The sequence below is a fragment of the Cebus imitator genome, unplaced genomic scaffold (assembly GCF_001604975.1).
Source record: "Cebus imitator isolate Cc_AM_T3 unplaced genomic scaffold, Cebus_imitator-1.0 Scaffold10, whole genome shotgun sequence".
In the NCBI taxonomy this organism is placed as follows: Eukaryota; Metazoa; Chordata; class Mammalia; order Primates; family Cebidae; genus Cebus; species Cebus imitator.
In genome coordinates, this window is record NW_016107325.1 from 1,933,136 (window position 1) to 1,959,294 (window position 26,159).

A 26,159-nucleotide genomic window follows, 5' to 3' on the forward strand; every position below is an offset into this window, starting at 1 on the left:
TATATATCAGCTGGTAAAAGGCAATGTATAGGTAATAGATAATCTCTCAAGTTTTAGAATTTTAGGTTTTTGTTTTGTTTTTTTTTGAGATGAAGTCTCACTCTGTTGCCAGATTGGAGTGCAGTGGCACAATCTTAGCTCACTGCGACCTCTGCCTCCCAGGTTCAATCAGTTCTCCTGCCTCAGCCTCTCGAGTAGCTGGGTCTATAGGCACGCACCAGCATGCCCAGCTAATTTTTGTATTTTAGTAGAGATGGGGTTTCACCATGTTGGCCAGGTTGGTCGCCATCTCCTGACCTCGTGATCCACCGCCTCGGCCTCCCAAAGTGCTGGGATTACAGGCGTAAGCCACTGAGCTCGGCCTAAAAAAACATTTTAAGTAGAACTAGAGATCATTCCACTCAGTATTAAAGCAGGTGTGCCAGGAGCCTACTGCTTGGAAACTGTGAGTTGGAGGGACACTCAATGAGCAAAACACTCAACATGAGAAATGGCACTCAGTTGCCACCAGTAGTTTGTTGCCATGGAAAGCTCCCTGAGGGCAGAGTGTGTTTTATTCATCTTGGTGGGCCCAAGCCTCCAACTGTGCTCAGCAGCACTCCACCCACACTTTCTCTTAGTGAACAATTTTATTTTACATTGACTCAAAAAAATTATAGCTATGTTGGAACAAGAGTCAGTGTGAGAAATCTATAGTCTATGGACCTGAGCCTTGCTGTAGTAGGGAGATTTTGAAGATTTCCCAGAACAGTGAAGTAAGAATGCAATACCCTCCCAAGTTCTTGCAAGAGTGTTAAATCATTTGAAGGAATCTAGCATCCAAGGCTTCCCTGAAGGTTCCTGATGTGGGGATGGTCAGATGGGTGAGGTAAGGCTTTTCTTGTACAGGGAAAAGAAGTCCCTTAGGGCTGCCCAGTGTGAATAAACTGCCTGGAAGTGTTCCTGGGGCCTCAAAGTCTCCAGCAAATCATGAGAGGCACTCACAGGCACTGTCCTGGAATCTCAAATATGGCTTGAAGGCCAGCTATAGCAGCTTAGAAATTCTCTACTCTCAAGGGCCTCTAACAACTCCAAGAAATTATTTTGGTTGCTTCTGATTTCAAGGTCAAGAACCCTGGAATTTTGCCAAAGTAATGTAGAGCCTGAAATTCAAGTAAAAAGAATTGGAAGTAGGCTGTCCATATGGCCGCAGGCTGGCTACAACAAGAGAAACACTGGAAATCCCATTCCTAATGGGCCTGACCTGACACATGTGTGGTATATGTTGTTAGCTTCATGCTCATTCTTAATCTTCAGAGATTCTGTTCCTTGAAAGTGGGAAATGTATCCAAACTCATATTATCTTAACTCATATCAATTTGGCAGACTTAATGATAAGTAAAAGTATGGTAATACATAAATTGTTACATAATATGTTTAAAGAGTAAGGGAATATAGTAGCACATAAATGAATTCATTATTAGATATATATTCTATGTATCAATTTCAACATACTGATTCTGTATCTATCTATTAGACACAGACTAGATCACTAATTGATTCTACCTATCTATTTCAACATACTGATTGTATGTCTGTTGTATAGAACCTAAATATGTAGAACTAGCCCTAAGTTTCAGTTCATGTATGGGAATATAAAGGCTTTGGAGGAGCTTCATACTGCTGACTTTTCTTTTTATCTGCAGCAAAATACATTCTCAGAAAATGTCATACTAAAAATAATACATCACTATCTCTTCCACCATTTCTCTCCACTGGACTCTGTATTTAAATGGCTGCAATCCGTATGGCCCAAAATGCCAACTCTCCTTCCTTTGCAACCATTGTGCCCACTAACTTCTCAGTGACCCAGAGAAAACTTCTGGATTTCCTGGGCCCAGTGGTTTCCCATTTGGACCTGAGCCACCTCCACACATGAGGACATTCATGCTTATTGGGCACTCTCACATCTTACTATACTACCCAAGTCAGTCATCTTACCTCTTGGTTCCCACTTTAGGGTTCTGAGGTATGTCAATAGTGTTCAGTATTGAATCATGCTTCACAGCCAACCCTAAGTCCGCTATGGCACAAGTTTCACATTTTTTCACTAAGATATTCTTTGATTTTATGTCTCGATGAGCAATAGCAGGTTTACCTATGAAGCATAAGAAGAACATATATATTTTTTTCTTTACTGAAGACTGAGTCTGTCCAAGAGAAATCATCATGAAGACTTAGCTCAAAGTGTGCTAATTCAAAAAGAGTCTTCTTCAGAACTCTTGTCACTATCGAAATTATCTTGTTTATTTATGTACATACTGAATAATCTGTCTCTCCCAACTAAACTGTAAACTGAATGAGGGCAGTAACTGTTTTGTTCTGCCCTCTATTGTTCTATTCTAGAATATTTTGTTCTATTGGTTAGAGCAATGGAAGACTAGATCACTAATAAATATTTTTAATAGATGAGGAAATAATTAGTACTGCTATGTCCTCAAGAGAACATGGCAAATATTGTTTTACAAAATAAGTCTGAAAACTTCTACTACCGTACACGAGCATTTCTCAATTGTGGCCAAAAGATCCCCGAGGTCCTTGCAACTCTTTTCTAACTATGCATCTGTGTGACATCACCTTTTCTTTACATATTTCAACCAAAACAACATATGAAAACAGATGGAATGAAGAACAGGTATGAAAATCCAGACATTAAAACAGACATTAAAGGGATTTGCAACATTGTAAAACAAAGCCACTATTTTCATTAGATCAGTTTGTGTATCGGAAAAAAATGTTGTTAAATTTAAAATACGTCATTTATGTTAACATTTAATTGGTTATTATTTTAAGAAAATTAAGTACTTTTAAACTCAATTTTAATTTCTAATATTGTAAACAGTAATAGATATAAGCTACATACACAAAAACCTTTGTAGTCCTCAATAATTTTAAGAGTGTAAAGGGATCATGAGTTCAAATGTGAGAACCACTGCCCTGTCTAGATTAATTGACTCTTAGAGCCAACTTTCTTAATAAACGGAAAAGGTAGTAGGTACTATTTGGTCTTTAAGTACATAATATACAAATTTTTTTTTCAAAATCACGTTACACTTTCCAATTACTTTTTTAATTATCAAAGGGAAACATTTAAATTAGTTGTGATAATAGGACATTTGCCACTAAAGCAAGATCTCCCAGGTACATATGCTAAATGGCAAAGATAGAACCACTAGGAATAAATTATTTTAAATACTATTAAGGATAAGATACAAAATAGCATACTGATGAGAGTTGGCTATATTATGATAACACCTTTAGCTTTTAAATTACCCTTAGTGTTTCTTCACTTTTTTTTTTTTTTTTCCAATATAGGGTCTCGCTCTAAACTAGAGTGCAGTGGTACAGTCATAACTCACTGCAGCCTGGACCTTCCAGGCTCAAGTTATCCTCCCACCTCAGCCTCCCCCCTTTTTTTTTTTTTTTTCCAATATAGGGTCTCGCTCTAAACTAGAGTGCAGTGGTACAGTCATAACTCACTGCAGCCTGGACCTTCCAGGCTCAAGTTATCCTCCCACCTCAGCCTCCCAAGTATCTGGGACTAAAAACACATGCCACCACAACCAGATTTTTTTTTTTTTTTTACAGATGGACATCTCACTGTGTTGCTCAGGCTGTTCTCAAATTCCTGGCCTCAAGTGATCCTCCCACCTAAGCCTACCAAAATGCTAGGATGACAGGTATATGCCACCGTGCCCAGCCTCTTTACATTTGATAATTATTTCTAATAAATTACAATATAACTAAGTACTTCTACCCTCATATTCAAATTGTAAAGAAATGAAAAGGAAATACATACCTTGTGTACCAACAATCTCCATATGAAGGTGTGCCAGACCACTAGCAATTGAGAGCGCCAGCTTGATCATTCCAGCCACAGTCACTATGTTTCTATTCAAATAGTCATATAAAGAACCCTGTTCATGATATTCAGATACCAGCCAAAGTTGAGTCCAAGTTCCATTATCTAACAAGAAAATACAATTTTTTGAGAAAGAAGCCAAAAACTTTTAACAAATATTAGTGTTTAAATTAATCTGTGTTGTTAACACAGCAAAGTTAATTGCTTCAGTGGTAATGCTTACAGTCCAAGTTAGTAAAGAAAAAAATTCTCAATGAATATCTGAAGATACCGATATGTTGGAACCTGTTATATGTGCCCACCATAAAAACAGAAAGTTGTGAGGTTGTGACTGATTGTAACAACTGAACAACTCCTTTCTTATTTCCTCTATATCAATACCTGATGGCAATAGTAACCACATTATAGGAGAAACTACTGAGAGGTGAATTTAGGCTCAGTGTTGTATTATAAATTACTCTGAGCTTTTAAGAAAAATTGTACCAATAAACATCAGAAATACAACAAATTTAAGCAAAGTATTATTATTTCTATCATAAAAGCTCTAACATTCTAAAAATGTTGATGTTATTCACCCTTCAAAATATAAAGTTGGTTATTTTCCCCAAAAGCTTATAGTAAGAGCCAAACACAATCACTAGACATTTTCAAATAATTTACCTCATTTAGCCAAAACCTAATCCAGCTTATAAAAGACTTTTGGAAATTACCCTAAAACTTTTCTACATATTAGTAGAGTGAGCTTTAGCTTTGGAAATAATATGTCTACAGTAACCCTGGGCAGTCCTGACCAGTACTGACAATCAGGGAAAAGATCTACAATGAACATTTGCTAAGGACCTATCTGGCCAGATGCTTTATGTACAAGAGCTCTTTATTATCCAAATATTTAATTTCCAAATCTGGGTAGTGATAAAATTTCCTAGGAATTTAAAAGTCAACATAACATGGTAAAGCTCATTAACATACAACATATAAAAATAACCCGTTCTCACACCTCTCTCCCTGATCGACACCAGCCGCTATCTTGTCCTTTCATATCAATGCTTTTGTCTGACACTTGACTAAAGAATGAAACTGTAAATGTTGCAAAAGGTAAAGGAATTAAAAAATGAAAGTGTTGTTAGGATCATTTGAAATCATGCAAAAAGCCACTGACAAGTTAGAAGATGATAGAGGTAGACCAGTTAAACTCAAGAAGGGAAAACCCAGGATAATCTCTCTTGTGAATATTATTATTATTATTTTATTTTTATTTTTTGAGACGGTGTGTTACTCTGTCGCCTAAGCTGGAGTACAGTAGTGTAATCTCGGCTTACCACAACCTCCACTTCCCAGGTCCAAGCAATTCTCTTGTCTCAGCTTCCTGAGTAGCTGGGATTATAGGCACCCACCACCACGCCCAGCTAATTTTTTGGGGGGTGGGTGGTATTTTTAGTAGAAATGGGGTTTCACCAGGTTGGCCAGTCTGTCTTGAACTCCTGACCTTAGGTGATCCACCCACCTTGGACTCCCAATGTGCTGGGATTACAGATGTGAGCCACCATGCCTGGCCAATGCATATTCTATTATAATCCAATAAACATCATGTTAAATTAGCCCATGAAGATGATCCATGTACAGTGATAACTGTTTTAACAGCATTGCTGATGAATCCAACCAGTAGGCTGTTCAGCTTCAGATTAGGAGAGAAAAGAAAACATTCTTAATGGCTAAATGAGAACTGTCTCATCCTCAGTGATCTGGATATAGTTTCAAAGTATATGTAGTTACAAATTTGGAAAAAACTTTTTTTGTTAGCCATCTTGCCTTTACCACTTTTCTCCTTAGCAAAATCAGAAATGACAAATCATCAACAAACATAATTATGACCAAAATGTATGCTAAATGCTACACCTCTTTTTCCATGCAGTTAATAATGAATACTTTTATAATTAAGTTTATAGTAGATAAAATTAACTATAGGTTCTTAATTTTCACAGGCTTTGGTGGAACCCTGACATCCATAGATAATGTGTATTAACCCTTTTTTAGATTGGGGTTACAATCTCGACTCCACCAAAGTGCTTCATGAGTATTACTAACTGGAGTTCAAGTTTAAAAGTTGACTGAATCAAGTTTTCCTCACTTTTGTTACCCATTAGGGGCACTAATGAACAGTTAAATGAGTTTTGTAAAAAGAAGAGAAAAAGCATAGATAATCTACAAACTCTATATCCAATCTGTGTTTATATAAGCATAGGTACAATATTTTATGAGTACTTATTTTAAATATCAGAAAGCTGGTGCTCTGACTTGCTCCATGAAACTCAAAAAATAACAAACACTGCTTGGCACTGTTAATGTTGGCCTCAAGATACAAATTGTGCTCAAAGTAACATTAATAAAAAATTTCACTAAAATTGTCTTGCTTACCACCATTCTGATACAATCAAAAGAGATAATCAGAAAATTTAGATGAAGCCTGTTATACGAATGAAAAATATAGCATTAGCAAAGTTGGGCATTCAGCTAGTATTCATTGGTATGTCTGTATTGGTTACTAAAATATTGAAATATTTCCATCCTTGTTGTTAAACAGCTGCTATTCAAAACTCCCAGGCCGGGAGCAGTAGCTCAAGCCTGTAATCCCAGCAATTTGGGATGGCGAGGTGGGGACATCACTTGAGCTCAGGAGTTTAAGACCAGCCTAGCCAACATAGTGAAATCCCGTCTCTACTAAAATTACAAAAATTAGCCAGGCATAGGGGCAGGCGCCTCTAGTTCCAGCTACTTGGGAGGCTGAGACAGGAGAATTGCTTGAACCCAAGAGGCGGAGGTTGCAGTGAGCCGAGATTACACCACTGCACTCCAGCCTGGGCGACACAGGGAGGCTCCGTCTCAACAACAAACAAACAACAACAACAAAAAAAAGCTCCCAAATTCCCAATGATACTCCTTTGCCCTAGAAACCCAGATGCCTCCATCTCTTCATGACCCAGCAGCAACTAAAGGGATAAAACATAGCATGGCAGAGTTCTCTAGGATTCTGTTCCAGTTGAGGCTTCTGTTCTGATTAGTTGGTTCCTGCACCCAACAGTCAGCAAACATTTTAAGCACTGCCCTGGCTATCTGGACATTATGATTTTCTATCACTCATTTGCCCTGCTTCATTGTATGGTTATATACATTTATCAGTGGGAAAGAAGAAAGGATTTTATATAAATTAGACTTTCATATAGACTTTATTAAAAAAAAGAGATGAATTTATTTTTTTCTCATCTGATAATAGACATTTTTTTACTTGCTGAACCCAATTACATTGGAAATACCTTTGTTGTCGGCAGCAATGAAACCAAGGATGTTTTCATGTCGTAGCATGACCGTCTGGTAAATTTCTGCCTCACGAAACCAAGATCTTTCATCTCTGGAGGAGAATATTTTCACAGCCACATCTTCCCCACACCATCTTCCATGCCACACCTCACCAAATCTACCTTTTCCTACTATTTCCTGAAGTACAATCGTCCTTGCAATTGTCCTTTGAACCAACAGAGGTAGACCTAACCAAAGAAAAGATAGAATTGATGATTAAACACAAATGCCAGAGAAGAACTCTCATAATAATCACTGTTTTTAGATAAAAAAGCAAACATTTAAGTTCTTTAATGATTTTGTCTATTTTGAAAAAATAAGTACCATTATAGCAAACTTATTTAATGTCAAAGCATGCTGAAAAAAATACTTCAAATTATGAATATGAATTTGTCTTCTCATATTCACAAGTAAACATTTTTTAAACATATCCTGCTGCTGCAGATATCCGATTTCCAAGAATTGCTGCAAATCTCCTTCATTTGTCCATCAAAGTCAGTCAGGTTACTAAATACACAAGAGTAAAAGCAAAAAAAAAAAAAAAATGTGTTAGCCTCTAAAATAAAATGTATGGCTCCTGGTACAACTGGAAGAGCAAAATAATTCTTTGGGAATTTTTTCAAAACCAAGCTAAAATTGGAAAGTGAAGAATCAAATGCAGTGGTCAAGTGAGATAATGATATTGCACTAAAAGCAAGATATAGTCAAAGAAGATAATCAAACGAAAATTTCCTGTGGAACAAAAAAAATTTTCAAAGAAAATATATCCGGAGTGTATATATAATGCTTATATTCTTTGAACTCCTAACTCTACCTCTAGAATTCTGTCACAAATACTTAATGCGAAATGTAGAAAAATTTATGTCAAGATGTTTAATACCTTATTATTAGTAACAGGAAAAAATAAGGAAACGTGTCAGGTAATGGAATAATTGTGAAATAAAGTGCAGAGATTAAGAGCACAGATAAGAAAGACATGGGTTCAAATTTCAGCTCTGCCACCTGGTTGGTAATCATGGGCAAGTTATTTCACCTGTCTGAGCTTCAGCTTCTTCATCTGAAAAACTGGGAACAATAAATATTATCCATCTCATAGAGATGATATGAGAATTAATAAGCAAGTTAAGATCTAGCACAGTAGCATATTACATGCACATATTACATATTACATGGCTTACTTGGGGCCAATAATGATGATGCTTATGAAATGTATTTAATAACATTAAAAAAAACTTTTGCTATACTATTGAACGAAAACAGCACCGTACATTTTATTCTTATAAATAAGTGTACCTAGCTATTCAAAATATGCACAGAAAATAAGACTCAAAAGGAAATATGCTCAATGTTATGATGGTCATTTTGTAAAACTGGGTGAGTTATGATAGTCTTCTTTCTAATTTTCTACATTTTCTTAATTTTGTAATAGATAATTTATTACTCTTCAAATCAAAGGAAAAATAGTTAAAGAGGTTACAGTCTACATTTATTCTGAAAAGCCACACTTAGTTATTGTTTTTGTACTGGGACAGCTAGGGAACCCTCATAGCAATGAACCTGTAGCTTGTGGGAACTTTGGTCCACACACCTAAAATGAGTCAATGTTCATTCATATGTTCCCATATGAACATATAAGCACAGGCTAAATAAGGGCAGACTATAAATCTGCTGTTATGGATCTCAACAATTAGTCACAAAACCCTACAGGCAGAAAGGGAGGGGGGAGGGGGAGGGGGGAGGAGGGAAGGGAGGAAAGGAGAGAGGGAAGGCAGTCTTCTAGACAATAACTTAATTTGGATTCCAGTTTTTAAAACTTTGCAGTTTGGGGGTTTTCTTACTACTATTCTTCCTTTGAAAGACGCTACCTAATGTGTACAGTGAGGGTGTAAACATTTAGACTTCATCGGTGGGAGGGAGCAGGTGATTTTGTCCCAGAAGGAGCAAACTATCTGGGTTCGATTATGCTTTGCTTTTCTGATGAATCCAAAGCTGCTTCATGCTAACTGTGGATGCACATAAGGATGTTATCACCCCTCTGTTGCCTACATCTGTTAATTGTGCCTGCCTGGATTTTCCTGAAAGACATTGGCAATGGAGTTCTTCAAAATGCTGGGCTATAATCTTAATGATTCTTCCAAAACAAGAAGAGATGCAGGGGCTTCTAAGTGGCTCACCTATGGTCACTCTTGTTCATATTTCTGTAAACCACAAGCTGGTAGGATTTGTGGATACATATATGAAAGTAGGGAATCCCCTACCATTTTAGGAAGTTTGTTATTCTAGGGAAAACTGCCCCACCACCACCACCACCACCACCCACTCACCCCACCTCCTGCCAGAAAAAAAAAAAAAGCTTTCAAATACATTGTGTTGTGAGAAAGGCTCATTTAGGCTATAATACTGTAATACAGCCTGGTACTCTGAATGCTTTACAAGGGGTTCTGGAGTTCCATTAAAGAGGAAGAGAGTTATTAATATCATGTCACCGTAACCAGCAAGAGCTAGCACAGCAATGCTGAGCTGCTCTCTTTAATCTTCTGTTTCTTAGCTTTAAGAACAGATGAGTTCCCTGTTAACTTCACATACATCCCAGGGGGTGTCTACAGATTCTGAAAATCTTCATAACCATAGGCAAAAGTGAGCAAAGAACACACTTTGTATAATCAACATCTTTCCCTCAGAACTCAACACCTTAAATACTACAACCCTAACTTTTTTGTGAACATAAAACATTACCAAGAAAGCAATAGTGATTGTTAGTAATCATAATGGGGGGAGGTAGGAAGGAGAGAAGGGACTGCTTTCTTACTTCAGAAATAAATTCTGAAGGAAAGTGAACATAAGAATCTGAACACCTAAAGCTACAAAAAGCAACTGAGAAGACTTAATTCTATAGGCCACAGTGGTTTTTCTCTTCATCAAATACTAAAAGGAGTTCCTATACCAGAGCTCACCAAGTATCCTTTCAAGATGAAATTCATAATATCTGGGCCATTTTTGTTAAAACGTTTTTATTTACTTTTAAATAAAGAGTTTTCTTATGAAAAAATGGACAACGGTCACATACCAGAGCCAGATCCAGAGGCAGTCACATCATAAATCAGATCTTTTAGGGTTTTTCCAGCATTTACCAGATTGCACTCAGAAAACGGTTCCTCCACATTCGGTCTCTTTTTCTTCCTGTAGGAGCACTGTCGACCCTGGCATGCCCATATTGTCAGCATCACAGCTATGGACAGGAGGCAAACAGGCACAGTAATAATGACGGCCAGCTCCATGGGTCCAAGTTTTGGGGCATTTGGTGATGCTACAGTTTAAAGAAGAAAAAACATGATCATAAATCAACACATTTTAAGTATTTTTAGAATTGAAATTGGAATCACCAAAATTTTACATCTAGAATATGCAGCTACACAGTATACACTTATATTCATTGGTAAAGGCTCTCTGTGGTATAAGCAAAGATGGAGAAAGGAAAATGAGATTAGGCTGCAGCTAGGAATCGTTATGGCAGGTGACAATTAGCAATATGATAAGGATAATGGAAACTAGCACATGGGATCTGTTTTTAGGATCTCTGAAGCATTTGACTCTTTTCTGTCTACTATTTTCCCTCCATTATTCAGCAGGACATTTATTATTATTATTATTATTATTATTATTATTATTATTTTGAGATGGAGTCTCACTTTATCACCCAGGGCTGGAGTGCAGTGGGGCGATCTGGGCTCACTGCAACTACCACCTCCCAGGTTTAGGCAATTCTCGTGCCTCAGCCTCCTGAGTAGCTGGAACTACAGGTGCCTGCCGCCATGCCCGGCTAATTTTTGTATTTTTATATAGACACCATGTTGGCCAGGGTGGTCTCACACTCCTGACCTCAGATGACCCACCCACCTCAGCCTCCCAAAGTGCTGGGATTACAGGTGTAAGCCACCATTCCTAGCCATAGCAGTCCACTTTTAATGCATGTACATTCATTCTTTCGTGCCAAAATAATTATTGAGCTCTTGCAATGTGTTGCCGCTATTCCAGGTGCTGGAGATACAGTGGTGAGGAAAGAGCCCAAATCCCTGTTCTTGAGTCGTATATGTTCTCATACATCTACGACACAGATGTTTAACACAAAAGCAAAAAGAATAGCCTATGAAAAAAATGAAGCAGTGATGGTGGGATGAAAAGGATTAAGAAAAGGACTGTTAATTTTATTCTAAGAAGTTGCTTCAGGGTTTCGGTAGGACAGAAATACGATCTAACTTTTATTCTGAGTGGCCACTGTGTGAATAGACACTAGAGAAGCAAGAATAAAAGTGAACAAGCCAATTAGAAACCTAATGCAAGAAGCCAGTTGGGAGACCAGGATGTTGAGTGACAACCTGACCTAAAATAGCACTTCTTTCCCATTCCCCGTTCACTCTCTAGACCCTTGTCCTGCTTGATTTTAATTCCTAGCTGTAATCACCACCTGACACATCATATACTCATTTATTTATTACCCAATTACCTCCAGAGGACATGAGCTTCGGGAGAGGAAGAAGTTTGCCTGTGTTGTTCCCAGCCATATGTCCAGTGTTTACAATGATGCCTGACACATAGTAGATGATCAGCAAATAGTTCTTAAATGACAGAATTACTAAAAGTTCTACTAGTGGTATTCCTATAAGAGACAAGACTTTTCATTTTAGAAAAAATAAATGTGATCATTGAAACCAAGTAACATAAGGATATAATTAAATTTGTGATTCTAATTTTAAAAACACATGAAGCCAATTTTTTTGCTTAAACTTCATCTTGCATTTAAGAAATCTTTTTTTAATTTAGAAAAAAAAGTGATACATGAAAAATCTATGATGACAGATAATTTCCTGTGTTTTTGAAAGAAGTTATTTTGACACTTGAAACTGACACATTGTTCATTTCCTTTTCATTGACTAAAGATAGCCTCTGCATCAATCCATTTCATCCCCTTGTCCTACTACTGCAGTGTTTTGTTTTTAATAAATCTTAGAACGTATTTGATAGAATATGGGAGCAGAATTGAGGAGACTTAGGTTCTCAAACATCAAGGAGAAGGAGAGAAATCCAGGTTCGAGAGAGAGAGACCCAGCTCCACCTCTGGGCTACCATCTTCTTGCTGTGAACCTTTGGCAAACTGCCTCCCCAGCTGATTCTCCATTGGCCAGAAAAACGATGGGAGACCATGCTTGGAAAGCTATAGCCTGACACCTGCACCTTAGCATCTCAACAAATGGCAATGATAATGGCCTTGATAGTTTCGCCATTCGCCAGATGTCCTCCTTTGCACTGACAATGCTAGAGAGCTTAATACCTTAGATGTTCTTGCACTTTACCTACAATGTGTCAAAAAATACATGACTATCATTTGAAAACAAATATTATTTAATTCTGAAAGAAAAAAGAATCAAATTCCTCACAAATGTGTTCATAGAGATTTCTCCATAATGCCAAAGATAGTAGTCTATCTACTATCAGTAAGTAAAAGATTTAAAATTGTTAAGTGAACTTCAGAAATGAACATAATCCATGCTGTTCTACTACTTTGCATAGTGAATTTTCACTGATTACCAACTTTTCTTCCCCTGAGTGTTTCAGAATTCCTCTGAAATTATTAGTAGTTGTACAAGTGCATATAAGGAGAAGTTGGCCTAGAATAAGTGTTCTTAGAATAGGTACTAAAAGAATTCTCTGACTTGGATTTGCTTTAGTAATCATCAGCCATGGTACTTCCAATCTCTAAAGTTTGCTGTTATGATTTTATTGTGTATTTCACAATGATCTTTCAAACTGTCCCTATATTTTTATGTCTACACAAAGGTATTCCAATTTTTTAAAAAAGCCACAGAATGCATTTAATCTCCTGCATCTTACATAAACATCTATTTAAATGTGTTTTTAAATATACAATTCCACTGTTGAATACATTTACATGACTAAATTTTATTTTGATATGTGTTATTAGGAACCATCTACATAAATAATGGCATTAACAAGCTTATTGATCATCTTCATTTTTGTAAAGTTCTATTAAGCAGAGCTCAGATCATCACTATAGCAACTAATGAAGAAGCAAAAGGTCAGCAACACTGAAAAGAGAATAATCTCCATGAAAGTGCACTGCTCTAGTGATGGCTGTAACTCTCAGAGATGTTTATTACAGATGAGCAATATTTCTACTTTTGTGAACAAATTTACCAATATGAGTTAGTAAGGAAAAAAGATTACTCAGCTACAAAAAGTCTAGCAACACCATTCAGTAAGAACTCCTTAAACACTGAGGAATTTTAAAAGCAAACATTTGTAAAACTATGCTTTAAACCAAATGTTGATGATAATCACTAGAGGGGATAAATGAAGAAAAACTGTAGTCTACATCCAGCAAATCATGGTACAAGAAGACAATCATGCAGCTAAGAATACATTTCAATAATAGTTAACTTTGATGAACATATTAATTTTTCTAGCAGGTTTTACATTCTTGATCACAGGAAAACTCATTATTTGACAGGTCACAATTTAGGGGATCTTCTGTGCCAAGTGAGATGCATACTCCATGGAATTAGCAGCTCCATGGGGAGACCTGTTAAATCCCAAAAGTGAGGTGGGAGGAGTGCCGCATTGTTAATTCAAGTGATTTCCCTCCTTAGAAAATTAGATTGAAGAGGATGAGGAAAATGAAAGAAAAGCACTAACCCAGAAAGGTGAGGGCCTAGCTGACAAATTTTACCCCAAATGAGCCCTACAATATGTTAAACTGAGAAAATGCCAGGGAAGGAAGTATTAACAAGATAGCAAGAAGAGAAGGGGGAAGGGAGAGAAGGAGAAGAAAGGAAGCAAAAAGAAAGGAAGGAAGGAAGAGGGAAGGAAAGAAAGGAGGGAGGGAAGCAAGGAGGCAGGGAGGTAAGGAAGAAAAGGAGGGAGGGAAGGAGGAGAAAGAGAGGGAGGGAGGGAGGGAGGGAGGAAGGAAGGAAGGAAGGAAGAAGGAAGGAAGGAAGGAAGGAAGGAAGGAAGGAAGGAAGGAAGGAAGGAAGGCAGGCAGGCAGGCAGGCAAGGAAGGAAATTTTAATTTATCTTTGTGAGTTTTGCAACTCTCCCTGGAGATCTGCGTGGAACTGGTGATTGTGAAAGTCACTGGTGATTGCCACTGCCCAAGTGAAGATTTAGTTTACATGCATCAGCTTCTCCCAAAACAGTTTACTATTTCCACTGCCTCCTCACTACTTCCTATTTCTTACTTAATAAGGAGAACCTCAAGATGAAAAGAAGAAGATAAGACAATGTAGGCATGATCCCCACATTTTCTTCCCTGCTCCTTATTTATTAAAAGTATGAAAAAGTATTGATGTTCATGAGATTTACATGACCTTCAAATTAATTAATTTACATTTCCTTACCATATACTATAAGAAGGAGATGGCTGTGTGAACCTGAAGAAGTCAGTTTCTCAAGATGAATCTTGAATTGCAAACTGGGCCTAAATTTAAAATAGAGCCAAGTGGCCATTTGCTAACTAGAGACTACACATATACTGTGAGTTCCCAGAAAAGCCATACATCTGCTTAACTTTGGAACTTTCATAACTAACTCTTCTTGCCCATGTTACCTGAATCAACCAACATGTGGCCTGCAGGCATGTGGCCTGCATCAACCAATCAGAACTCAACTGCATCAACCAAACAGAACTAAGCAAGTTTTCAAGTTTTCACAAGAGGACCTGACTGAAAACCTAAATGGGAACTTCCTCTATAAAAGCCAAACAAACCCGGCCTTTGTTCTCTGGAATGTACCTTCAGTTTAAGCTGAGGACTATTTCTTCCCAGTTTGCAAACTGTTTACTACAATAAAATCTCTTTCCTCTATATTCCGTCTCAGAACTTTTGTTCACACTTAGAAGTGGACATATGTACTTGATCAATTGCCTCAAATAATTCATACTGACTACTGGCATTGAAATCTTCTAGTATGATATCTACATTTCAATTTACAGACAGAGTTCCCCACTATATTTAAATGGCAATCAGCTGACTATGAACGAAGGCATTACAGTGGAGTGATATATTAGAAACCCTCTGAGAATAGAGGGAGTGAAGAGATATGTCCTGCTGGAAAATTATTTAGAAACAAATTCAGGGGTGAAATAAAACAGAGATCTTCATCCAGTCAAAGTGCATTCTTGTAAAACTTTTCAAGGTTAGTGCTTCCATCCCAAAAGTCACTGTAGTTTTGCATTAAACCCACTCTGCATCCTATTATTAATAGTTTTTGCCAAGTAAAAAGGTATCATTTTGCAAGGTTTAATTCATGAAGATATAACTATTAATATCAAGTCTTCAACTACTTTCTGACTCCCCTTCACCCATAAAAAAGAAAGCATTTCTTTCTCCAGCTTGTGGGCTTTGAAATGTTCTCAGATAACACACCAACCAAAAAGCAATATTGCTGGAGATGCTTTTTGATGGGTCTGTTTCTGTCCTGGCACCTGGGAGAAATGCCACAACCACCAACTGAATGATGTGATGATGTTCTGTCTATCCACCTCTATAAACCCATGACAAGGTCCTGTGACTTGATTTAAAGGGCCTTTAGTTCACAGTTTTCTTGGGGGAAAGAAGTGGAAATAATATATACAGCTAGAATAGAAGAGAGAATATACAACCACTACAACATTTGAAGCTAGCTCATTTATTAGTTCAATAGGAATAATTGCTTTGTCAAAAACAGTGACACATTAAGCAATCAGAAATCTCCCAAATCATCATGATGAACATCCCTTAAACTGACACTTCATAGCATCCTAAAATGTGGGTACTATTATTTCCAATATTTGCCAGATGATAATGAGAACACATTTCAACTGGTTTGTTGATGCTTTACTAAGTTGGTTCAAAGACTAGTTCCAAATGGGTTGCTTTGTTTGCATTGACTGAGAACAACTCTCTAGAGGAAATGCCAGAAAAGCAGGGCAGAGTCCACTTCCTTATGCAATTTAAGATCTACTATGTAATCTATGACCCATCTAGAGAACAATTCCCAAACAAATTCACAAGCAAAAAATATGGAAAAGGTTGGGCATGGTGGCTTACACCTGTAATCTAGCATTTTGGGAGGCCAAGGTGGGCGGATCATGAGGTCAAGAGATCGAGACCATCCTAGCCAATATGGTGAAACTCTACTAAAAATTAAAAAATTATTTCTCCACATCCTCTCCAGCATCTGTTGTCTCCAGATTTTTTAATGATCACCATTCTAACTGGCATGAGATTGTATCTCAATGTAGTTTTGATTTGCACTTCTCTAATGACCAGTGATGATGAGCATTTTTTCATATGTTTTTTGGCCTCATGTATGTCTTCTTTTGTAAAGTGTCTGTTCATATCCTTTGCCCACTTTTGAAAGGGCTTGTTTGTTTTTTTTCTTGTAAATCTGTTTTGGTTCTTTGTAGATTCCGGATATCAGCCCTTTGTCAGATGGCTAGATTGCAAAAATTTTTTCCTATTCTTTTGGTTGCTGATTCACTCTAATGACTGTTTCTTTTGCTGTGCAGAAGCTGTGGAGTTTGATTAGGTCCCATTTGTCTATTTTGGCTTTTGTTGCCAATGCTTTTGGTGTTTTGATCATGAAGTCCTTGCCTACGCTTATGTCCTGAATGGTTTTGCCTAGATTTTCTTCTAGGGTTTTTATGGTGTTAGGTCTTATGTTTAAGTCTTTAATCCATCTGGAGTTAATTTTAGTGTAAGGTGTCAGGAAGGGGTCCAGTTTCTGCTTTCTACACATGGCTAGCCAGTTTTCCCAACACCATTTATTAAACATGGAGTCCTTTCCCCATTGCTTGTTTTTGTCAGGTTTGTCAAAGATCTGATGGTTATAGATGTGTGGTATTGCCTCCGAGGCCTCTGTTCTGTTCCATTGGTCTGGATCTCTGTTTTGGTACCAGTACTATACTGTTTTGATTACTGTGGCCTTGTAGTATAGTTTGAAGTCCGGTAGTGTGATGCCTCCCGCTTTGTTTTTTTTGCTTAGAATTGACTTGGCTATGTGGGCTCTCTTTTGGTTCCATATGAAGTTTAAGGTGTTTTTTTTTCCAGTTCTGTGAAGAGGGTCATAGGTAGCTTGATGGGGATAGCATTGAATCTGTAAATTACACTGTTGATGGGAGTGTAAATTAGTTCAACCATTGTGGAAGACAGTGTGGCAATTCCTCAAGGACCTAGAAATAGAAATTCCATTTGACCCAGCAATCCCATTACTGGGTATATATCCAAAGGATTATAAATCTTTCTACTATAAAGACACATCACACGAATGTTCATTGCAGCACTGTTTACAATAGCAAAGACCTGGAACCAACCCAAATGCCCATTGATGATAGACTGGACAGGGAAAATGTGGCACATAAACACCATGGAATACTATGCAACCATCAAAAATGATGAGTTCATGTCCTTTGTAGGGACATGGATGAACCTGGAAACCATCATTCTCAGCAAACTGACACAAGGATAGAAAATCAAACACCGCATGTTCTCACTCATAGGTGGGTGTTGAACAATGAGAACATGTGGACACAGGAAGGGGAGCATCACACACTGGGGTCTGTCGGGGGGAAATAGGGGAGGGACAGTTGGGGGTGGGGAGTTGGGGAGAGATAGCATGGGGAGAAATGCCAGATATAGGTGATGGAGAGGAAGGCAGCACATCACACTGCCGTGTGTGTACTATGCAAAAATCTTGCATGTTCTTCACATGTACCCCAAAACCTAAAATGCAATAAAAAATAAAAATAAATACAAAAAATAGTTGGGCGTGGTGGTGTGCACCTCTAGTCCCAGCTACTTGGGAGGCTGAGGCAGGAGAATTGCTTGAACCAGGGAGGTGAAGGTTGCAGTGAACTGAGATGATGTCACTGCACTCCAGCCTGGTGACAGAGTGAGACTCCATCTCAAAAAAAAAGAAAAGAAAAGAAAAAGAAAAATGGAGAAAACTTTAAGAGTGGGGGAGGAGACCCAAGGCTAAACAAGGAAGAAGTTGAATCCCTGAAAAAACCAATAACAAGTTCTGAAAATGAGGCAGTAATACATAGCCTAACAACAATAACAAAAACCCAGGACCAGACAGATTCACAGCCAAATTCTACCAGACGTACAAAGAGGAGCTGGTACCATTCCTTCTGAAACTATGCCAAACAATGGAAAAGGAGGTACTCCTCTCTAATTCATTTTATGATGCCAGCATCATCCTGATACCAAAACCTGGCAGAGACACAACAAAAAAAGAAAGCTTCAGGCCAATATCCCCGATGAACATCAATGCAAAAATACTCAATAAAATACTGGCAAACCAAATCCAGCAGCACATCAAAAACTTTAACCATCACAATCAAGTCAGCTTCATCCCTGGGATGCAAGTCTGGTTCAACATACACAAATCAATAAATGTAGTCCATCACATAAACAAAACCAATGATAATTTTGGCTTTTGTTGTCATTGCTTTTGGTGTTTTAGTTATGAATTCTTTGCCCATACCTATGTCCTGATTAATATTGCCTAGGTTTTCTTCTAGGGTTTTTATGGTTTTAGGTCTTACATTAAAGTCTTTAATCCATCTTGAGTTGATTTTTGTACAAGGTGCAAGGAAGGGATCCAGTTTCAGCTTTCTGCATATGGTTAGCTAGTTTTCCTGACACCACTTATTAAATAGGAAATCCTTTTCCCACTGCTTGTTTTTGTCAGGCTTGTCAAAGATCAAATGGTTATAGATGTGTGGCATTATTGCTAAGGCCTCTGTTCTGTTCCATTGGTCTACATGTCTGTTTTGGTACCAGTACCATGCTGTTTTGGTTACTGTAGCCTTGTAGTATAGTTTGGGGTCATATAGCATGATGCCTCCAGCTTAGTTCTTTTTGCTTAAGGTTGTCTTGGCTATAAAGGCTCTTTTTTGGTTCCATATGAAATTTAAAGTAGTTTTTTCCAATTCTGCGAGGAAAGTCAATGGCAGCTTGATGGGGATAGCATTGAATCTATAAATTAATTTGGGCAGTATCTGGTCATTAAAGAAATGCAAATCAAAACCACAGTGAGATAGCATCTCACGCCAGTTAGGATGGTGATCATTAAAAAGTCAGGAAACAACAGATGCTGGAGAGGATGTAGATAAATAGAAACACTTTTACATTGTTGGTGGGAATGTAAATTAGTTCAACCATTGGGGAAGACAGTGTGGCAACTCCTCAATGATCTAGAACTAAAAATACCATTTGATCCAGCAATCCCATTACTGGGTATATACCCAAAGAACTATAAATCATTCTACTATAAAGACACATGTACACATATGTTTATTACAGCACTAATCACAATAGCAAAGACTTGGAACCAACCCAAATGTCCATCAATGACCGACTGGATAAGGAAAATGTGTCACATATACACCACAAATACTATGCAGCCATAAAAAAGGATGAGTTCATGTCCTTTGCAGGGACATGGATGAAACTGGAAACCATCTCTTTCAGCAAACTAACACAGAAACAGAAAACCAAACACCACATGCTCTCACTCTTAAGTGGGAGTTGAATAATGAGAACAAATGGACACAGGGAGGAGAACATCACATACAGTACCGGGGCCTGTAAGGGGATGGGGGTTAGGGGAGGGATAGCATTAGGAGAAATACCTAATGTAGATAATGGGTTGACAGGTGCAGTAAACCAGCATGGCACATGTATACCTATGTAACAAATCTGCACGTTCTGCACATGTACCCCAAAACTTAAAGTATAATTTAAAAAAAAATGACAAAAGCCACATGATTATCTCAATAGATGTAAAAAAGACTTTCTATAAAATACAACATCCCTTGATGTTAAAAACTCTCCATAAACTAGGTGTTCATGGAACACATCTTAAAGTAATAAGACCTATTTATGACAACCACACAGCCAATATCATACTGAATGGGAAAAGCTGAAAGCATTCCCTCTGAAAACTGGCTCAAAATAAGGATGCTCCCTCTCACCACTCTTATTGAAAATAGTATTGGAAGTTCTGGACCAGGCAATCTGGCAAGAAAAAGAAACAAAGTGTATTCAAATAGGAAGAAAGGAAGTCAAATTATCTCTGTTTGCAAATGACATACTTCTATATTTAGAAAACTCCCTCATCTCAGCCCAAAAGCTCCTTAAGCTGATGAACAACCTCAGCAAAGTCTCAGGATACAAAATCAATGTGCAAAACTCATAAGCATTCCTACACACCAATAATAGACAAGCAGAGAGCCAAATTAAGAATACACTCCCATTCACAATTGCTACAAAGAGAATAAAGTACCAGGAATACAGCTACCAAGAAACATGAAGGACCTTGAAGAACTACAAACCACTGCTCAACAGAAACAAATGGAAAAACATTCCATCCTCATGGATAGGAAGAATCAATATTGTGAAAATGGCCATACTGCCTAAATTAATCTATAGATTCAATGTTATTCCCATCAAACTACCATTGACATTCTTCACAGAATTAGAAAAAACTACTTTAAATTTCATATGGAACCAAAAAAGAGCCTGTGTAGCTAAGACAATCCTAAGCAAAAAGAACAAGGCTGGAGGAAGTATCATGCTACCTGACTTCAAACCATATTACAAGGCTACAGTAACCAAAACAGCATGGTACTGGTACCAAAAAAGTTATATAGACCAATGGCACAGAACAGAGACATCAGAAATAACACTACGCATCTACAACCTCTGATCTTTGACAAGCCTGACAAAAACAAGCAATGGGGAAAAGATTCTCTATTTAATAAATGGTGCTGAGAAAACTGGCTAGCCATATGCAGAAAACTGAAACTGAATCCCTTCCTTACACATTATACAAAAATTAACTCAAGATGCATTAAAATCTTAAATGTAAAACCAAAATCTGTAAAAACCCTAGAAGAAAACCTAGGCAATAGTATTCAGGACATAGGCGTGGGCAAAGATTCAATGATAAAAATGCCAAAAGCAATTGCAACAAAAGCCAAATTTGACAAATAGGATCTAATTAAACTAAAGAGGTGCTGTACAGCAAAAGAAACTATCATCAGAGTGAACAGGAAACCTACAGAATGGGAGAAAACTTTGGCAATCTACCCATCAGACAAAGGTTTAATATCCAGAATCTACAAGGAACTTAAACAAGTTTACAAGAAACAAAGAAATAATCCCATCAAAAAGTAGACAAAGGATATGGACACTCCCAAAAGAAGACATTTATACGGCCAACAAATATATGAAAAAAAAACTCAACATTATTGATAATTAGAGAAATACAAATCAAAACCACAATGAGATACCATCGCATGCCAGTCAGAATGGCAATTATTGAGTCAGGAAACAACAGATGCTGGCGAGGCTGTGGAGAAATAGGCACGCTTTTACACTGTTGTTGGCAGTATAAATTAGTTCAACCATTGTGGAAGACAGTGTGTTGATTCCTCAGGGATCTAGAACCAAGAATACCATTTGAGCCAGCAATCCCAATACTGGGTGTATACCCAAAGTACTATAGATCATTCTACTATAAAGACACATGCACACATATGTTTATTGCAGCACTACAATAGCAAAGACATGGCACCAACACAAAGGCCCAAAAATGATAGACTGGATAAAGCAAATGTAGTACATATACACCATGGAATACTTTGCAGCCATAAGTAGGAGTGAGATCATGTCCTCCGCAGGGACATGGATGAAGCTGGAAGTCATCATCCTCAACAAACTAACACAGGAACAGAAAATCAAACACTGTGCATTCTCACTCATAAGTGGGAATTGAACAATGACAACACATGGACACTGGGAGGGAAACACACACGTCGGGACCTGTTAGGGCGTTGGGGGCTGAGGGAAGGGAGAATATTAGGACAAATAACCAATGTGTGTGGGGCTTAAGACCTACATAATGGGTTGATAGGTGCAGCAAAGCACCACGGCACACATATACCTAAGTAACAAACCTGTCCATTCAGCACATGTATCCCAGAACTTAAAATTTAAAAAATAAATGGGGGAGGAGGGAAATAAGAAAATTATCATAAGATATTCCATTTATGATGAATCAGTCCAACATACAAGAATATGTAATGGCACTTTGATAGGAATTTGAAGTAGAATGAGCTAAGGACCTAAGTCACAAACTTTTTTTTTTTTTTTTATCTAATCCTCCTGTGCAAATCTGTACTTACTGGCTGCAGGCAGATAGCCCCTCCACTCTCCCATCTCTGATTCCCTTCCCTTACAATAGTCACTTTCCCTTCTTCACAGTGACCATTGTAAGTTTCATCAAGAATCATCCAATTGCAAGTTAATTCTCTTAGAGCCCTCCAACATACTCCATTTTCCATACAGCAAATGGCCTTCCTTTTGCAAACAGCAAAAATAATTATGTCAGAGGGGTTATTTGGGATCAATATGAATCTTACATAATGAAAAAGGGCAGAAGATTTTCTAATCTAGATATCACATCAAGCCATGACAGAGGCAGAAATAACATGACAATTATTTCTGCCTTTTAACTAAATCAAATGAGCTATTGATAGGCCATTCCATTGTTCAGTGCTCAGTTTATAAATGACTATTTGCATAAACTATCTTCATCTGGCCAGGTTTCATAATTTCATAGCTGACAGGGAGTGCCATACGTAAAAATATTTCCTGGACAGGTTCTCCTTGTGCTGCTGGTTGTCTGGGAGTAGTTGAGGAACATCAAGAGGCTGCAAATCTCCTTTTATCCATTAGCACTGGAATTTAAGAAGAATAACATTTTTACGCTTTAAAGAAACAAGAACACTGGATTAAAGAATATAATCATTGTCATAGAAAGTATGAAGAACTTTCACCCAAGCAGAGATAAGCTTAATAAAATGTAAGAAAAATATAAATAGGTTCCATACTTAGTTTTTTAATTTCAGGACACAGACCCAGCTGAAATGATAGTCTCTTAATCTGTTATCAAAACACATATTCTCAAATGTCTGTAAAGAAATTAGATAGTAATTATTCAAAAAATAGTTTAGGGTTTCTTTTTTCTTAAATCAACCTTTACATAAAAAAGAAGGTCTTTGAAAGCAGCACCCATATCTCAATCTCTCTGTTCCCCCAGCACATAGTACTGAGCTTTATTCACAGAAGACACTTAAAATATTGATGGCAGGGGAAAGTTACAATTCTCTGTCCTAAAGTCTATGCTAGCATGACTTCTCCCACAGCTAATATAGTCACACAAAGCAGCTTTGTTCACTTGGAAAAAACTGAATGTGGGATAATCACATTTTGACCTAGCTCACATATAACTTATCTATGGCTCAATGTCCTATACGTAATAACCACCTCAAAAATATTTGGGTAAAAAAGTAATGCTACTTAAATAACTGAGAGAGTAAAGCCTTATATAATATAGAATCCTCAATTTTGAATTGGCTGTAAACTTTGCTTTCAATTTCCTATTACAACTCTATGAACAAAATTTCATAATGTAAAACAGTGTACTTATTTCTGGAGACAAGAAATGCCTCCTATACTAAACTTCGAAATACAAGTTCTGACTTTTAGATGCTTATATTTCAGTGCACTTTCCAAACAATATAGCACCACTCATTTTAGGGAAGAAAAAAGCCTGTCTGGCACACCTGTCAGGTGTGCCCTGAGTCCCCAGAGAGTGAGCTATAAATGGATTTGTACATGTGATGGCCAAACAATTCCAAGGGGTCCCGTGAGTATTTCTCAGCATGCACATGTCACCTTTTCCTGACTAGAGCAATGAATGTATATCTCAAATAGAAAACCAGAAGAAAGTTAAGAAACAACAGTGGATCTTTTAAAAGGAATGAAAATAACAAGACTTTTAAACTCCCAAAAGAAGAACACTCACTTTCTGAGTCTGCAATTCATACAATTACAGTTTGCTTTAAAATCATTAGTTTTTTATAAATTTAATTTTAATGTTTTATCAGTTTATCTTCTTTCAGATACAAACTTTTGGTTTGGCTTAAAGTCTAGTTGACATATGCATAATCAATATGCATTATACACCTACCATAACTGATATAAATTATCGATTTTCCTTTTCCTCTTTACACAACTGAGGAAAGAACAGAAAGGCAGAAATTGTATTGAAGTTAATAAAGCAGCCACGTTTTCATGTTTTGTCATATTTTCTTTCATAATTATTTGAACTAGTAAAAAATATAATAGCATTATTAAAACAGTATATTGAAATCTGGAGGGAAAAATCAGAAATTACAACTACACTTACCATTTTAAGCACTGTATGTTTTGGTAGCAAAATGGGAACAAAGATACCTGGAATTTGCAGGGTTTTTGTTGAATAGCCTATTTCCATATGACGGGCTATAATTAGTGCAAGCATGAACTAAGTAGCAATTCTTATCCAAATTAACCCTAAAAATTACCAGCTTCTCTAGCCCAGCCTTTCTGATCTTATTCTGGATGAATTTTCATGGACAATTTTAAGGTGCTCTTGATGCTATTTGACATCATCATGATTTCTCTGAGCATGTCTCTGCTATTGCCTAGAGTTGACAGAAACCAATTCTGTCACAAACCAAAATACAACCCTGCCATAAAAGAACCTAGCAACAAAATGGGATTCCTTCACATAGAAAAAAAGACACAAAATTGTATTAAACAGAACAACTCAACTATGCTAAAATAGAACTAAACTATTAATAGTGGGAACTCTAGGCCAGTGGATATAAGCTCAATATATAATGAATGAGTGAATGAAATAAGAAATGCCCATGCCCAACACAGAAGTGTCGGTCACTATTCAGCTCTGGCCAACTGATAGCATGAGGAGACCTCATCAAGGATGCCATATCTTCTGAATTTTCAAGACCAGCCCAGAATCTGGATTTTTATATGAAGACTTTGTCTTCGTCTATTCTGTAAATAGCATACACTGGGTAACTTATAAAGAACAGGAATTTATTTTTTATAGTTCTGGAGACTAGGAAGTCTGAGATCAACTTGCCAGCAGATTTCATGTTTGGTGAGGGGCTGCTTTCTGGTTCATCGATGGCAGCTTCTCCCTGTGTCCTCATATGGTGGAGGGGGCAAAGAAAGTTCCTTGGACCCATTTTATGAGGGCACTACTCTTATTCATAAGGACTCCACCCTGATGACCCAATCAAGTCAAAAGACTCCTACCATCTAATACTGTCACCTTCGAGGTTAGAATTTCAACATACGAACTTAGACGGAACACATTCAGACCATAGCAGACTCCTAATGTTTAACATTTTTCCAGAAACTGTGTAGATCAAGTAAAACCTGTCTACGGGCCTATCTCTTGGACAGGTTTTATTTGATCTACAAACAAAAATTCTACCTTCTATGGGCAGGTAGACTTGTTTTGCTGCTTCTCTGGATGACTTGCTTTGCTGCTTCTGTGTTAATTAGAATTGGATTTAACTACAAATAACAGAGGAAGCCAAATACATCAATTGTTTTTCTCCCTCATGGGAAACAGATCTGAAGATGGATAGTCCAATAGTAGCATGGCTTCATGAAGTTTCCAATCAGGCCCCTGTTAGCTCCCTTGTTGCTGTCCTACGGTGAAGCCATCATCTTCATGGTCCAAGGCAGCAGCCATAACTCCAGCCTTTGCATCAGGCAGCATGACGGATGGTGGTAAACTCATGTGCCAATTCTGCTTTGGTTTTTTTGTTTTTTTTTTATTTTTTATTTTTTTAAGAGTCAGGGTCTTGCACTGTTACCCAGGCTAGAATGTATTGATTGTTGCAATCATAGCTCACTGCAGCCTTGGCTTCCTGGGCTCAAAGGATCCTCCTGCCTCAGCCTCCGAAGTAGATGGGACTACA

The 26,159-nt window shown here is 37.5% G+C and overlaps 1 protein-coding gene across 1 annotated transcript in view; it reads right to left on the reverse strand.

Moving 5' to 3' along the window:
* The window catches only part of ACVR1C (activin A receptor type 1C), a 115,939-nt gene that overhangs the window by 22,891 nt on the left and 66,889 nt on the right, over positions 1 to 26,159 (reverse strand). The window contains exons 3-6 of the mRNA XM_017546962.2: positions 10,323 to 10,562; positions 7,213 to 7,443; positions 3,839 to 4,006; positions 1,980 to 2,137 (exon numbers count right to left, since the gene is read on the reverse strand). Coding sequence (XP_017402451.1) covers positions 1,980 to 2,137; positions 3,839 to 4,006; positions 7,213 to 7,443; positions 10,323 to 10,562 — 797 coding nt within the window. The remainder of the gene's footprint in view (positions 1 to 1,979; positions 2,138 to 3,838; positions 4,007 to 7,212; positions 7,444 to 10,322; positions 10,563 to 26,159) is intronic.